The 16,091-nt window shown below is 42.6% G+C and overlaps 1 protein-coding gene and 1 long non-coding RNA gene across 10 annotated transcripts in view; one reads left to right on the top strand and one right to left on the bottom strand.

Annotated features, from left to right (window-relative positions):
- Positions 1–2,345: 2,345 nt before the first annotated feature.
- The window catches only part of ABCC8 (ATP binding cassette subfamily C member 8), a 123,371-nt gene continuing 109,625 nt past the window's right edge, over positions 2,346–16,091 (top strand). For 3 of the 8 annotated variants that reach the window (XM_072619619.1, XM_072619620.1, XM_072619617.1), the window contains exons 1-2: positions 2,356–2,606; positions 8,495–8,636. In XM_072619619.1, the coding sequence (XP_072475720.1) occupies positions 2,459–2,606; positions 8,495–8,636 (290 nt within the window). In that variant the 5' untranslated portion in view covers positions 2,356–2,458. Of the gene's footprint in view, positions 2,607–8,494; positions 8,637–16,091 lie in introns of those variants that run through there. The other 5 variants (XR_011969365.1, XM_072619624.1, XM_072619623.1 and 2 more) reach the window with 4 other exon arrangements.
- Positions 5,507–16,091, bottom strand: part of LOC140510761 (uncharacterized) — a 36,502-nt gene continuing 25,917 nt past the window's right edge. For both annotated transcript variants that reach the window (XR_011969369.1, XR_011969368.1), the window contains 4 exons: positions 10,425–10,590; positions 8,449–9,728; positions 8,064–8,242; positions 5,507–5,763 (listed from right to left, as the gene is read on the bottom strand). This is a non-coding gene — a long non-coding RNA (uncharacterized lncRNA). The remainder of the gene's footprint in view (positions 5,764–8,063; positions 8,243–8,448; positions 9,729–10,424; positions 10,591–16,091) is intronic.

The following is a 16,091-nucleotide window of genomic DNA, read 5'->3' as shown; positions in this document are numbered from 1 at the left end:
TCACTAAACTTATGATCATCTTCATTTCAGGTTTGCTTTCTTCCACAGGTCTGCATCACATACCCCTCCATCCCCCTGTAGTTTTAGTCAAGTTCTACTCGAAGGTAGAGAAATTAACCTTAGCAAAGACATGTCCCCATTACCAGCAGGAGCTCCCGAAGGACTTCATTCATCCATATGTAAGGATTAAAGATTTTCTAAGAGTGAGGGGATGTCTTTCTAGAGCTAACTCTACATTATTCATGTTTATGGGAGGGAGAAGGATAATACTCTATAATCCAAAACCCTGATAATCCAAAATTCTTTAGTATGTTTAACGACTTAAGGCATATAATTGGGAAAGAAGGGCATATTTTTTCCTCACAATGTCAGCATTAAAATGAGTTTACATTTATTTCCTGCCCACATTGATCCTGGGGACAATCTATGAGCCTCCTAGGGAGAAATGACCTCCCTTCCATAATCCTCTGCTACCTCATTACAAAGCATTCACTTTTGCCACCCTCACTAAAGAAGGAAGTAGATTGTTCTCATCAATGAGCAGATGCCGAACCATTTCCTCCCCTCCCTGACTTATGTCTCTCAGATCCAGCTGTGGGACGCCTGTCTTTCAGAACTGTTGTCTTACCTACACTAGAGGGGTGTACTGAGGGACAGTATGAGAAAACAGTTGTAAAAATGCTTTGGGGAGGCTAAGACAATAGCCATAGGGCAAACACTGTTAGTGTGGTTATTAATGAGATTTTCCCCCTAGGAAGCTCATCTCATATCAGTACCTATTAATCAATTTATTGTCTGAGGGCTTTCCCAGAGTCACACAGTCAGTAAGTACAGGAGAAAAGACTCGGACCTACGCTGGCATGACTCCTGAGACATTTCACTATGTCCTGCTGGTGCTGCTTTCATACCAATGCGGCCACTCATAATAAATGTTGATTGAAGTTGAAGTACTTATTGCATACATATAATGCAAATTCATTGAAAACAGTTTTCATTTACTGTCTGTATCCCTGGCATCTAGCACAGTACCTGCTGCATACAGTAGGTACTTAATAGATTATTTTGGTGACTGAGTTGTTTGCAGAGAACTGCTCTGGGTAATAAGGAGATAGAAAGTCCTATGTAGTTAGTTGTGGAACAAGAAATAAACATAATAACTCTTTCCATGCAATCGTTACAGGATAAGTTCAATAGAGAGTTAGCAAAGTTCTGAGGGAGAATGTACTTATGGGAGAGGGATCAGCGATTGATCATTGCAGAGGTGGCATTTGAGTTGGGCTTTGTAAGTTGGATGGGATCTCAGTAGGTAAAGCAGAGAAAGAGGACATTCTAGAGTCACAGAATATCATATAAGGTAGGAAGCATGCCTTTAATTAGGCATGTGCTGGATCGTTTGGGGACAGAGGTGTCCAATTCGTCTGGAGTGTAGTATGATTGGAGGGGAAAACTATTAGATAGGATCGAACAGATCAGTGATGTCACATTTTGAAGGACCATAAAGACTCTATTAGTATGCCTCTGGGAGCCACTGAAGATTTGGGGACCAAAGAATGATGTGACCAGAGATTCTCTTCTCCAGATTGGGTGATGATAGTTCTCAGGACTTCTTTCTGGGGTCAGAATCTTCTGGGTACAGGTTTAGGGCACCTAATTGCCCCCAGGACCTTTCCCTCCAGGATCCCCCTACTCAATGGACTTGGGGGGGGAGGCGGGGTGAATCGGGAGGCTGTGGGGGAGAAAGGGTCTCTCTGTTCGACTCTCGGGAATAGGCAGTCAATGTTTGGACATGAGTCCAGCAGCTCAGAGACAGCCTCTGGTCCTGCGTTCCCCAGTTGCCCCACCCTCGTATCATACTTCTTTGGGAGCCCCGGGTTCAGCCCGATCCTGTGTCCCTGAAGTACTCTCCCAGTCCCCCCCACACACGCGCCCAACCTGAGCCCACGGAAAGTGCGCCCCCAGCACAAACTGAAGCCAAGTCAAGAAAAAGCGCAGAGACACATAATTGGGATCATCCTCCATTCACCCAGCAGCGCACGTGCGCAGAACGCTCCTTTGCACGCGCTCACACACTCATATACATACACACATACTAGCGCGTACACACATACACATACATACATACGTACATGGGCGCGCACACACAGAGGCTTTGCAAACTCCCTCCTCCCCTAAGACGCGCGCGCGCGCGTACACAGACACACACACTAAATAGGACACACACACCGGTGCCACCTCCAACAGGGTCTAGGGTTGCGGTGGGGTGGGAGTGGAGAGCAGAGGTGGAAGCTCAGGTAGCTGGGTCACAGAGACTGGGCGGGGCTGGCGGGTGGAGCGGGGGTGGGAGACCGGCTGACAGCTGGTCCAGAGCGCGGCGGCGCGGGGAGGGTAGGAGGGAAGCTGGTGAGCCCGCAGCCTGCAGCCCGAGCCCTGGCCCGGCCCGCCTGGCCCCCGCACCGCCATGCCCTTGGCTTTCTGCGGCAGCGAGAACGACTCGGCCGCCTACAAGGTGGACCAGGGCGTTCTGAACAACGGCTGCTTTGTGGATGCGCTCAACGTGGTCCCACATGTCTTCCTTTTCTTCATCACTTTCCCCATCCTCTTCATCGGTAAGCCTGAGCGTGCCAGACCGAGAAACTGGGCTTGGGGAGGGGTCGGGGAGGGGAGCAGCAGCGGGGGCTTGAGCTGGAGTACAGACTTTCCTCTCACTTTTCCCAGCTACCCCACCAGCTTCCCTACACCCGCCATCCCCAGCCTCTCCCAGCTTTCCTGCCTTTCCTCGTTCGCCCTTGTCCTACACTTTCCCTGTGCCCTCTCCTCTTTCTTTTTTCTCCAAGCAGCCCTTCCTCCCTGAGCCCGTTCTTTTCTGCATCCCTTCGTTTTTCCTGTCTGCCAGCCCCACTTTGGTGTGCTCCAGCCCCCTTCTCTGTTTGCGTTCCTGCCTCAGCTCCGCTGGCCTCCAGTCTTCCCCAGACTCCTTTTGCCAGGGCCTGGAACCCCAGAGGGGCCCTTTCATAGGTCCTTGTTCAATTTCCTTGGTCACCCCCCAACCCTTAACCTCAGAAAGCTCCTCCAAGAGATATAGGTTCTTCCCTCTTCCCCCGCGTCCCAGCCCCCTTTTCCCTACCTCCCCTACCCCCACATTGCTCCCAGGTAATATTAATGTGGAAGAGGGGTGGTAGTGAAAGTGGAGAGAGGGGGGAACCCAGGGCTAAAAGTGGGGTCACCGCCCGTTCTGTGAGAAGTAAATGGACTCAGAGTGGGTCCAGAGAAGTCCCAGCAGGGTCGTCTTTCTGTCCCCTCCTCCAGTGCTATTCAAGGTCTCCCTCCTCCCCCTTCCCTACTTCCCCTACTTCCCAAAGTGCAAGTCCGGACTAAGCCTCAGAACAACCCCTCAAAGGGAAGGAGGCTGTTATGTCCAGCCTCCCTTCTCCCCAAAGCTTCATCTCAGCGAGAGGTCTTCAGTCCCCTGTTCCACTAAGTTCCCAGGAGCTGGAAGCTTTGGGAAAAGATAGAAACCTACCTAGATTAATGAATTCCTGTGCCCTAGGATACGTTACTGCTACTTAGATTCAGAGAAATAGTGCTGAACTTGGAGTCAGGAAACCTGAGTTCAAATACTCACTTTGCCAATAACTAACCCTGTGACCTTGGGCTTCCTTTTCCTCATTTGTTAAAATAATAATAATAATAGTTAGACTAGCTACCCTCTATAGTCTCTTCCAGCTCTCGATCAATGATCACTAGTCAGAGGTCAAAGGCCATAGATCATAACTCTCCCATTTTTCAAATGGGTTAAATGAGCTTCACAAGTAAAGTGACATACCCAAGTCATTCAAACAGGAAGTGGCATATCTAGGACTTGAATCCTTAAATTGACTCTCAGTTAAATGATCTTTCCCGTTAAGCATGTCTCCTTTTTAGCTTTGCACCCAAGCTTAGAGTTAATCCAGATGCCCTGACAGCCTGGGTAGGCCTGCTTTTCAGAATTTAACCAATTGCTGGGCATTTCTGTCTTCAAGCAGCATATATTTCACTGTGTTCTCTTTTAAATTGTATTTTTTAGTTCCACATTCTCTGTCTCCCTCCATAGCCTCCCCCACCCAATGAAAAGGCAAGAAATATGATGCCCATTATATATATATATATATATATACACATATACACACAGTCATGCAAAACATATTTCCTCATTAGCCATGCCCACCCACCCTCCCCCAAAAGCAAGAAAAACAAAGGAAAAAAATACACTTAGATTTGGACCCTGAGTTTATCAGTTCTTTATCAGGAGGTTGATAGCATTTGATACTGAGTCCTTTCCAGGAGTGGTAGCTCGTTGTATTGATCAGTTACTAAGTCTTTCACAGTTGATTATCCTTACAGTTGCTATTATTGTGCAGACTGCTCTCTTGCTTCTGTTCACTTCACTTTTCATCAGTTCATATAGGTCTTCCCAGATTTTTCTGAAATCATCCCCTTCATCATTTCTTAAAGCACAATAATATTTCATCATTCATATACCATAACCTGTTCAGTCATTCCTCAATTGATGGACATCTCCTTAGTATCCAGCTCTTTGCTACCACAAAAAGAGTTGTTAAAAATACTTTCGTACATATTTGTACGAATTTCTACATAGGAATATGGGTGCTTTTCCTTTTTCTTTGGTCTCCTTGGGGTATGTTAGTAGTGTTAGAGTATACACAGTATTATAGCCCTTTGGACATGATTTGAAATCAGTATACAGTTTGTGCACAAACACTGAATCAGAATCTACATATTCCCCTTTGGAGATGGCATAGCAGGGACTCATCCATAGGGTTAGTGTTGGATAAGATCATTTTTCTAAGCCTGCTTCTATGTAATGATAGGGCTTCCCGAGTCTACAATCAGACTACTACATGCCCTCATAAAGGTATGCAGTTACCAGTGCTTGCTCCATGAGTCAATATCAACAACTCAAGTTTTGTAACATGCCAGGGTGTTTCTGTTATGTTGGGGATGTCCATGTTCTTTTAAACATCTTGATTTTCAAATAGAAAAGTATGTCCTGTGTTTTTAGAGGGAGAGGAGTGTTACAAAATTGAATAAACATGAGTAGAGTGATGCAGCTCCCTCCTGTTGATAATACACAAGCTTCTGATGTACCATATGTGCAGAGTATGCTGGAGCCAGCTTCAGTGGGCTCAAGCCTATAGTTAAATTTTCAGAGTGAACACTTATACCATAGAAATTGGCAAATGCTATGCTACAAGTCAAGTCTTGTTTCATTGTTTTGTTTATTATCCAGACTTAATGTAGTGACGGGATAAAATGTTAATAAGGAAGCTTAAATTGAAAAGTGTGTTATGCACATGTATATTTTTAGAGAGCCAGTTGTTAAACATTTACCAACACACTCCTTGATATATATGATGAACACACACACACACACACACACACACACACACACACACACACACACACACACACACACCCCTGCTGGTAAGTATTAGCCCTCAGCAGGTCAGTAGATATAGGCAGCATTTATACTTCTGATTTGTTGCGTTTTTATTTATTTAGTTTAGGACTTCTGTCTTAATACAACTACAACATCATAGATTTAGAACTGGAAGGAACTTTAGAGATTATCCAACACCCTCATTTTATAGATGAGGAAATTGTGTCACAGAAAAGTTAAATGACTTGTCCAGGTCACCCAGTTTGTAAGTTGTTTTGGAGGAATTTGAATCCAGATCTTCCTGGAAGAAGCTAATGATGTTCAGCCTGGAGAAAAGAAGACATAAGGGAGATTTGACTGTTTTTAAGTATTTGAAATGCTTGATGAAAAGTAAAACTAGGAGTAACACTTCAATGATCCTATGGTCTCATCGATGTGAATATTCCTTCCATCATTCCAAACTGCGGCCCATCCCTTCTCATTCTTATGTAATTCTTGTCAATGTTCCTTCTCCAGCTCTCTACTCGCTATGTTAGAGGCTTTCCCATACATAGTTCTTTGTGCATTGCATGCATACCGGTAGGACCACTCAATTTTCCAATCATATATTTCCTCACAACGATACTCTTGTTTAATGATTAAGCTCCCCCATGAAACAAAGCACAATCTGTTTAATACCAATATTCTTCTGGTGCCATTGTATGGTTGTAGGACTCTGCAATGCTACAGTCTCCAAAGAATTGAGGTTAAGTTACCCAAACGGCAATTAAGAGGTGTATGGTGGGCTTGAGAAGATTGCCACACATTACACAAGAGGAGTTATAAAGAAGTGGCATAAAAGATGGCACCATAGAAATAGACAATGAGGAAAAGAGATAGATTGGTCATGTATCCAGTGAGAAATAGAAGCAGTGGGTAACTCAAGTACCCATCAGTACCCCTGCAATGTTAGGAGATTTGGAGGAAGGCTTCCAGAATGTTGGGTAGACCTATCCGTTGTGACAATTTTCTTGAAGGACATGAACAGAAGTCACACAAGATGGACAGGCAAAGATAACTTGACATCTGCATCAATGGAAGGAAGCATCCATATCAAGGAGATTAGTGCTAGGAAAGCATTTTAGCAAGAATTCCTTATGCCATCCAGAAAACAAGAGGCAAAGAACAGAAAATTTGTAGAGGTAGATTTAAGCTCGGTGTAAGAAAGACTTCCTAACTTTTAGGGCTATCAAAAAATATGGAATAGGTTGCCCTATAAAGTAGTTCCCCAGTGCTGAAAATATCCAAATGAAAGCTAGGAGGCATTCCTGTTTAAGTAAAGATTTGACTAGATGTCTTCTAGGTTCCCTCCCCCCAAATTCTGAAATTCTGGGAATAAGCACCCTTACCAAGTAGCTAAAAACTAAGACTAAATCCAAACCTTGATTTACATACCAGAGGAGGCTTAATCCCTTTTCTGGCTGGAAAACTTGGTAAGAATAAGAAAAGAATAAACTAAACATACATACCCAAAAAAAGCCCCAAACAATCAGCACAGATTCAGTGTGAGTAATAGCATCCTCTAGACCCTATGCTCAATATTAAGTATCTCTTCATTTCTTCTACCTTCTAGCCACTCTTATCTTTCTTAGAAATGTCTCTTCCCCTAAATGTGTCTCCCACTTCCAATCCTTCCAAGAGGATTTGCAGCTCTTTTCTAGTATACTGGAGGGAGTCCAGGACTTAGAGTCCAAAGATCTAAATTCAAGCCCCCGTTCTAGCATATATTGGTAGTATGACCTTGGGCAACCCACTTAACCTTGCTAAGCTTCAATTTCCCCATTTGTAAAAATGTGATAATAATATTTGTACTACTTCCCTCACCAGAGTATTATAAGAAAAGTGAAATCTGAAGTATTGTTATTTCAGGAAGCCCCATATGAGAGAATAACAGGTCTTTGATGCTCACAGAATCAAAGTGTCAGAACTGGTGAGAGAGTTAGAACATAAAACATAGTAGGGACATGGGAACACAGAACTATAGAATGTTAGAGCTGGAAGAGGCTAAAATTTAGAGCATATAATGTAGTACCTAGAACTGAAAACCTGGAATGTCAGAACTAGAAGGGACTTTCTTTCAAAATCATCCAGTCCAGTTCCATTAAACTGAGAATTAAAGACAAGTGACTTGCCAAAGAGTTACATGGCAAAGACAATATTCTAACTCAAGGTTCCAAACTCTAGGTCTATGACCTATGTTTATCCAGACTATTTCCTAGTACTGAATTTTGGTAAAACACTTAGCGTAGCATCTGGCACATAGTAGGTGCTACCTGAATGTTAATGATTATGATGGTGGTGGTGGTAATCTTAAAAGCATTTCTCACAGTACTGATATATAGGAAAGTGTATCAATAGCAGCCTTAAAATCTGGAAGACCTGGATCCAGGTCTGGTCTCTAACACATCCTGACTGTGTGACTCTATGCAAGTCACATAATCTCTAAGGGCCTCCAGGCAGCTCCCTAAAGCTATAAGCTACACAATTGCCAATATGCATGGCTAGAGGGAGTCCCTCCAGTGGACAGTTCTTTATCCTAATGAAATCATCACTTTCAGACAATCAATTCACACAAATGAGCACTTACCACTAATTGATCCACAAGCCATTATTAGGGCAACTACGTGGTGAATTGGATAGAGCACTAGATGCTGAGTCAAAGTAGAGCTGAGTTCATATGTGGCCTCAGAAATCTATTGGTTATTTTGCTAGCTTATTAGCCTTCAGCTTCCTCATCTGTAAAATGGGGATGACCTCTCCAGATTACTGTGAAGATAAAATAAGATAATATTTGAAAAGCAGTTTGCAAACCTTGAATAGCCTATTATCATTAAGTGCCTACTATGGACTGGGCACTGTGCCTGGACTGGTGATATAAAAACAAAAGTGAAATAGTCTCTACTCTCAAAGAGTTTACATTCTATCATTTACACCCACATGAAACCTGTGCACTGATCTGCATGAAACTATACCTTCACCATTTCTGGACACTGTGACTGAGCTGTTCATTCTCTTCAGGATGGGGCAGTCAGAGTGCAAAAGTTCACATCCATCACAGCACATGGCTTCACTTCCCTGGCCACAACCTTCGCTGGATCTTGACCTTCATGCTGCTCTTTGTCCTGGTGTGTGAGATTGCGGAGGGTGTCCTGTCAGATGGGTAAGTGGAACCTCCTTGTGGCAGGGAATTATTTCAATGACTTAGGCAGGAGTCCTGGGTGTCCAGTGAATGGAAGCTCACTGACTCCTCCTTTCTCTCTCCTTCTTCCTTTTGGAGTGGGGAGAGAGGAAGAGGTGTTGGATAGAGTACCAGACTTGATCAAGGACCTGGGAAACCCAGATTCATATCTTGCCTCTGACACTTATAAGCTGTGTGACCGTTAATTTTTTTATTAATGTATTTGTTTTCAGTTTTGAACAATTACTTCCATATGTTTTAAATTTTCTCACCCTCCCTCTCCTCTCCCTCCCCAAGACTGCAAGCAATCTTATATGGGTTCTACACATAACATTCTTGTTAGACACATTTTCACTTTAGTCTTGTTGCATAGAAGAATTAAAATGACTGTGAGAAACCACGGGAAAAAACAAAACATGACATAAGAGAGAAAATAGTCTGCTTCATTCTGCGTTCTGATTCTATAGTTCTTTCTCTGGATGTGGATGGCATTTTGCCTCAAGAGTCCTTTGGAAATGTTTTAGGTTCTTGCATTGCTGTGAAGGGCTAAGTCTATCAGAAACAGTCCTCACACACTGTGGCTGATGCTATGTATAATATTATCCTGGTTCTGCTCATTTTCCTCAGCATCAGTTCATAGAAGTCCTTCCAGGTTTTTCTGAAATCTGTCTGTCATTGCTTATAGCACAATAGTATTCTATTACATCCATATATCACAACTTATTCAACCATTCCCTAATTGATGGTCATTCCCTCAATTTCCAGTTCTTGTCCACTACAAAAAGAGCTGCTATGAATATTTTTTAAACATGTGAGTCTTTTTTCCATTTTTATGATCACTTTGGGATACAGCCCTAGAAGCGATATTGCTGGGTAAATGGGTGTGCACATTTCTCTGGCCCTTTGAACATAGTTCCAAATTACTCTCCAGAATGGTTGGATCAGCTCACAGCTCCACTGACAATGAATTAATGTTCCAACTCTCCAACATCTTCTCCAACATTTATAATCTTCCTTTTTGTCACGTTAAATTGTGACAGGTCTGTTAATTTCTCTGAACCTTAGCTTTTGTATCTGAAAAATAGGAATGATAAACGTTACCCCTACCTAATAGATGTGAAGAACAAATGAGAAACTGTACGGCACTTTGCCATAATTAAAATATAGTATTATGTATTAAATAATAAGTCGCCTATGGGTTGACCAGATCACAAATAGGCAATGTGATGTGGTGAACACAGGTTGTACTGGGCCAGAAGATCTAAGCCCTTCAGCTGTCAATTCTGTTTTTTGTGCATGAATTTTCCTCTATCCAGATGAGGATGAGATAGTCCCCCAAATCTCCTCCTGCTGGACAGAAATCTAAAAGTCTATCAAAGTCTATGAAAATCTATGATTCTAGCTAGGGTATTCTCCAGCTTACTTTGAAGCAAGCTTCTGGGTCAAAGTGTCCTCCTCCATAAAATGATGGAGTTGGACCAGAAGGTCCCTAAGTCATTTTTCTATCTTTGTTATTTTATTATCTTTCCAGTGATTACTCACACACACACACACACACACACACACACACACACACACACCCCCAAACACACACCCCTCCCTAGTAACAAGTATTTAGGAAATAAGTCAGTAAAACCCAAGTCAATTGGACATCTTTTGGCCATCCAAGTTTACCTTCCTTTGGAGAGGAGAAGGAAGGGGAGGGGGAGGCAGACAGGAGAGGAGGAGGTGAGGTACCCAGCTAGCATTCAGCCAGCTGCATCTACTCACAGAATTGTGTTGGTCCTTCCTTGCCGAAGAAGACCATGCCATCAGAGAAATGATGACATGACTTGCATTTGACTTTGTTTCGAGTGAGGGAGGGCTCCTGAGTAATATCAGGTCTCTGGATTCAGATGGCTCTGGAGAAGAAGTGAGGCTGGTGACCTGCACAGCCCTAAAAAATAATTACAGTCAAAATGAATGAACACACTGACCATAGGTGACCAAATCTGCTTCATTTCTTACCTCTAGTCCACCAGCTCTCTACCAGGAGGGATTGTGGGGGAAGGTCTTCTTTATCACCAGTCTTATCAGTCTACTGAAATAATAACTGACCTCCTGCTCTTATTTTCAATGTGTTGTGTATGACTAATGATCCCAAGAGCAGTTATGTCAGAACCTAACATAGTTGGGCAGGTGGTCACTGGCTCAGGGCTGGGGTAAATAGCCACATGTAGTAGCCAAGATTGTCACTTCTGTTCTTTCCACCCATCCTTCTGAGCCCTTTTCCCCTGGGCTTAGCACTTCTTTGCAAGACTGGGATAAGGGAGCATAATGCATCTGGGAGGAATATTGATTGCACCCTAAATGTCCTGGGAAGTGACTTTGGACCCCTTGGCCCCATATACTGGAGCCAACTGGCCTGAACTGATTTTCAGATTAACAGAATTCCTGTATGCCACCAATGGTGTGGCTGCTATTGATGTCTGGTACTTTGGACAAGTAGATAAAACCTTCTGTGACCAAGTTCTCTGATCTGTGAATTGAGGAAAGCTCTTATGATCATCCCCTTTCCTTGGAAGTGAAGAAGATGAATAGTGTGCTATAGGGTAGATGTTTCAGTAATATAAATTCCCTAGCTCTAGGTGGGTACAGAGCCATATTGTGTTCATTTAACAAACTTTTACTGAGCACTCACTGTATTGAGGGTCCTGTGCTAGCAGCTATGGAAGAGCCAAAGATGAATCACAGATAGTGTTCACCGTCTGGGTCTTTACATGTGGTAGAGACATGTTAGAACATAAGGCAGACTGTGATCTGTGCCTTTGGAGGAGCCATTCTGGAAGCCTCAGTCATGAGCATACATGTGTGCCAATGCACACACAACTTCACATATGACTGCCTCAGCTCTCTATCAAAAAGCAGGTCCTGGGGAAAGATTTCCTGGCTCCACCATCTGGAGCACACTCTCTGGTAACAGATGCCAACTAATGCTGGGGGCACTGGCTGGGAACAGTCTCTTCTACTCTTCCCTCTCTAGAATTAAAACTTTCTCTTGGCAAAGTCAGGACCTCTGGGCAACTGCTCTTCCTGGGAATAGTGAGATCTTCAAAGCTTCCAAGAACCTCTCAGGCTATGAGAATAATGAATTCATCGTTTCACTTACTCTTGTAACTCCCCAAGATAATCATAAAAACTTGGAACCTCAGAGTCAGACAAGATCTTGAGCTGTCTAACCAAATCTCTAACTGAGTAGGAATGTCCTCTTACAAATTCCTCCAAGAAATGGTCATCCAGAGAGAAGAGATAAGCAAGACCCAGAAGCAAATGAACATGGTAGCCTAGTGTTTGATAAACCAAAGAATCTCTATGACTCTATAACCTGAATGTGAGCTACTGAGCTAAGTATGCCCTATTAGACAAAGACTACTGAGAAAATTGGAGAGCAGAATTGCAGAAAATTAGATATAGAGCAACATCTTACACCATATACTACAACAAACTCCAAGTAGATCTGTAATCTAAATATAAAAAATCATATCATTTTAATGGGAAGAGAATGGAGGAAGGTACCTAACAATCCTCTCAGGAAGTAACAGTGATATGAAAACACAGAATCAATAAAGCATTTTTAAAATGGTCATTCACCTCTCCCTGACGACCTCCACTGAGCAGAACTTGTCACCTCCTGAGGCATTCTAGTTTTAGTTAGATCTAATTGTTGGAAATTTCTTTCATATGTTAGGCACATCTCTTCGACCTCCACCCATTACTTCTATTTTTGCTTCCTGGTGCTTGGTAGAACAACTTTAATCTACTACATGACCTCCCTTCAAATACAAAAAGATAGCTAACACATTCCTTAGTATTCCTCAGTAACACCGTTCCTTCAACTGATCCTCACAAGGCATAGTCTCCAGTCCTCACCTTCCTTTGGATTTTCTCTAATTTATACCAGAGTCTTTATTTAAATATGGCATTCAGAAATAAATATAGAGCTCAAACTGTGATCTCATCAAGACAAAGTACCCTAGGACTATCAATCAATTAATAAGCATTTATTTAGTGATTTCTGTGTGTCGGGTGCTAGGTTAGACATTAGGGGTGCAAAAAAAAAATTGAAGCATTCCTTACCTTCAGGAAGTTTAAGTTCCATCAGGGAAAGCAATATATACAGATAGAAGCAAATACAAAATATATTAGTTCTTAGTTCCCTCATCTATAAAGTGAGGGGTTGGGACTAGAAAGCCTCTGAAATCCCTCTGTATACATAACCCAAACCCTATAAATAAAAAGTCACTTGGGGAAGAGGCACCAGCAGCTGGAAGGTCAGAGGGGGTCCTCTGAGGGCAGAGGAAAGCCTTTATATAAGAGGTGAGACTTGAGCTGAGTTTTGAAGGGAGGCAGAGATGAGAAGAGAATGTATTTTAGACATGGGGGACATCCCGTGCAAGCACAAGGAAATGGGAGATAAAGTGGTGGATGTGAGCAACAGCAAGAAAGCCAGTCTGGTATAAAGGAAAGTGATATAAAATAATACTGGAAAGGTAGACTAAAGCCAGATTGTGATAGGCCTTTAATACCTAACAGAGAAGTTTATATTTTAAGCCAGAGGCTATAAGGGCAGCCAGGTGGTATAGTGGATAGACTTCCAGACCTGGAGTCAGGAGAACCTGAGTTCAAATCGGACCTCACACAAGAGCTATGTGACCCTAGACAAGTCACTTCACCCTATTTGCCTCAGTTTCCTCACCTGTAAAATTAGCTAGAGAAGGAAATGGCAAACCACTCCAGTATCTCTGCCAAGAAAACCCCAAAGGAGTCAAGAAGAGTCAGACATGACTGAATAACTGAAAACAGGGATCTACTGAGACTTATTGAACAGAGGAGTGACATGGTCAAGTCAGTGTTTTAGGAATATCCCTTTAGTAACTACATGAAGACCCTATTGAAGAGAAGAGAGACTAAGGGCAAAGAGACCCTGGCTATTATAATAGTCCAGGGGAGAGATGGTGAGGGCCTGAACTAGCTAATGTATGTGTGAGTGGAAAGAAGGGAACAGAAGTGAGAGAAGTCTTGATAGTAGGATTAATAAGACTTGGCAACTGATTGGATATGGGGGTGGGGGACAAGGGTGATTTAGGAGTCAGAGATAACTCTAAAGTCTTAAGGGTAGGGAATTGTTCATTTTTGTCCTTGTATCACCATTATCTAACCCAGTGTCTGCTACACAGAAGTCACTCGATAAATGCTTACTGATTGGAAGGATGGTAGTTCCCTCAAAAGAAATAGGGAAATTAAGAAGAAGGATGGGTTCAGAGGTGGTGGAAGGAGTGGGGGCTGGAGGGAGATAATGAGTGCAATTTGAGGCAATGTTGAGTTTAATAAGCCTACTGAACATCCAGTTAAAATATTGAATAGGCAGTTGGTGATGCAAGCCAAAAACTCAGGGAAGAAACTGGGGCTAGTTATAAAAATTCTGAGCATGTTATACATGGAGATAGTAGTTGAACCCATGGGAGCTGATGGCACCATTCTGTATGCCATACTTACATTAATGTATCTTAAAATTGCCTCAGCCAATAGATGAGACGATGATTGTTCTATGAGCACACAGCCTGAGACATCAAATTAAATGGATATCCAAGAAGATTCAGGGTACCTGAGCCAACTGCAGTATTGACCCTCTCCTGCTGACTGGCAGTTCTTGCTGTTTATTTGGCTACATCAGAAATCCTGACCTTTCTGACTCAAATAGATGTCTTCTCTAAAGGATTAGAGCCTCATTATGAATTATTGTTATTCGGTGATAAAAAGTCATTATTGGATGTCTCACAGGCTTGTGCCCAACCTTGTACTAGGGCATATAAAGAGGAAAAAGGTCCCAGTGTCTCTGCTTGTTCTTATCTCTAGATGTTGATTGGATCTTCCTGGGAATGGTGCCTTTCCCAGACTCCTGGGGCTTTATTTATTCAATCAATAAATAAACATTTATTGGAGAGCCAACTATGTGCCAGGCACATGCTAGGCACGGGAAATACAAGTACAAAAACAAGACAGTGCCTGCCCTCACGAACTTATGGTCTAAAAGGCATATGAAACATATGAAACAGTGATGACCGTACAAGGGAATTTTGATCTGGGCAGTCACAGGGGTTGGGAATGGGACCATGTAGTAATAGATTGTCATGCTTTTCTTGTAGCAATGGGAGAATGATTGTGTTATTGATCCTAGAGCAAGAACAAGAGGTGGAAATGGGGTACATTTGGAGGCAGGGTAGAAGATAAGATGCCTACCTTGGGAAGTTCTCCTGGTGAGATGACTGGATAAGATGGGATGCATAGTCCAGATATACTGGGCTGTGAAAGTATTTTGTAACCATAATGGGTCTTGTAGTTCTAAACTGTTATCTACATCATCATCTTTTATTATTACTGTTATTTCTCTGAAGAGGTAGCAGGAGCCTCTGTACAAGAAGAGGGGTGGGGCTATAAATGAAATTCAAAATGACTTAGGAATTAAGAAGGGCAGGGTAAGGTATGTGTGAAGTCATCAAACCTCAGAACCCTGTTAGGGGCCAGAAAAGGCACACAAGAACTTGGAAACATAACTAACCATACTGCTCATTATCTTAGGCTCTGACTGAAGCTACTGGATTCTCCTTAAGGTCCAGAGACAGCAATCACACAAAAGAGAGTAGGTGGGTTAGCTCTGTCCTGGGTGACAGCTATGGAAAGGCAGCAATCATAGATGTCTAGTACCCAATTAAACTCTAGGCTAAGTGTCTCTTCCTTGCCCTCTGACTTCATCTCTCTCCTATTTCCTGGAGCCTGATTCTATGTCCTGAGTCCTCTCCCTGATCTCAGCTGGGATGTCAATCCCTGCTCAGATGTTAATTGGTATTGAAAAGTTGGTATTGAAAAGGTTGGCATTATTAATATATTTATGTTGTTGACTAATAACTAAGTTGTTAACTGACAACTAAACTTTAACTTGATCATTGGGAAGGTACTTTCTATAGACTAGGATGCCTGGATAATAGCAGCAGGATTTTCTTCTCAGTGAGAGAAAATTCACAACAGATGAAGAAGAAATCAAAGAAATTGTTAAAAACTATTTCCACCAAACATTTGCACCAAACCCTGATGAATGAAATGGATGAATACTTAAGAAAATACATACAGAACAAGAAGAAAGGAGTAGAAAGTCTTGTCTAAGAGTCTCACTCGCAGAGTCTGCCATCTGTAGTTAAGTAGGTGGACCAACTCTATCTCTTCCAGTTCCTCACAGGTGGATGTAGACTGGGCCAGTTATTCTGACCTGTCTTATCACTGGACTTTGATGTCTCTGGAGGAGAGAAAGATGCTGATGACTTTGCGCATGTCTGCCTCACTTAACTCCAATTCATTTGCAAGTCAAGACATCGCCCTTCTGATGTCATTGAAAATGGACAA

This window comes from Notamacropus eugenii, chromosome 6, assembly GCF_028372415.1.
Source record: "Notamacropus eugenii isolate mMacEug1 chromosome 6, mMacEug1.pri_v2, whole genome shotgun sequence".
NCBI lineage: Eukaryota > Metazoa > Chordata > Mammalia > Diprotodontia > Macropodidae > Notamacropus > Notamacropus eugenii.
The sequence above is the reverse complement of the archived record's forward strand: the minus strand, read 5'-3'. Positions and strand labels throughout refer to the sequence as shown.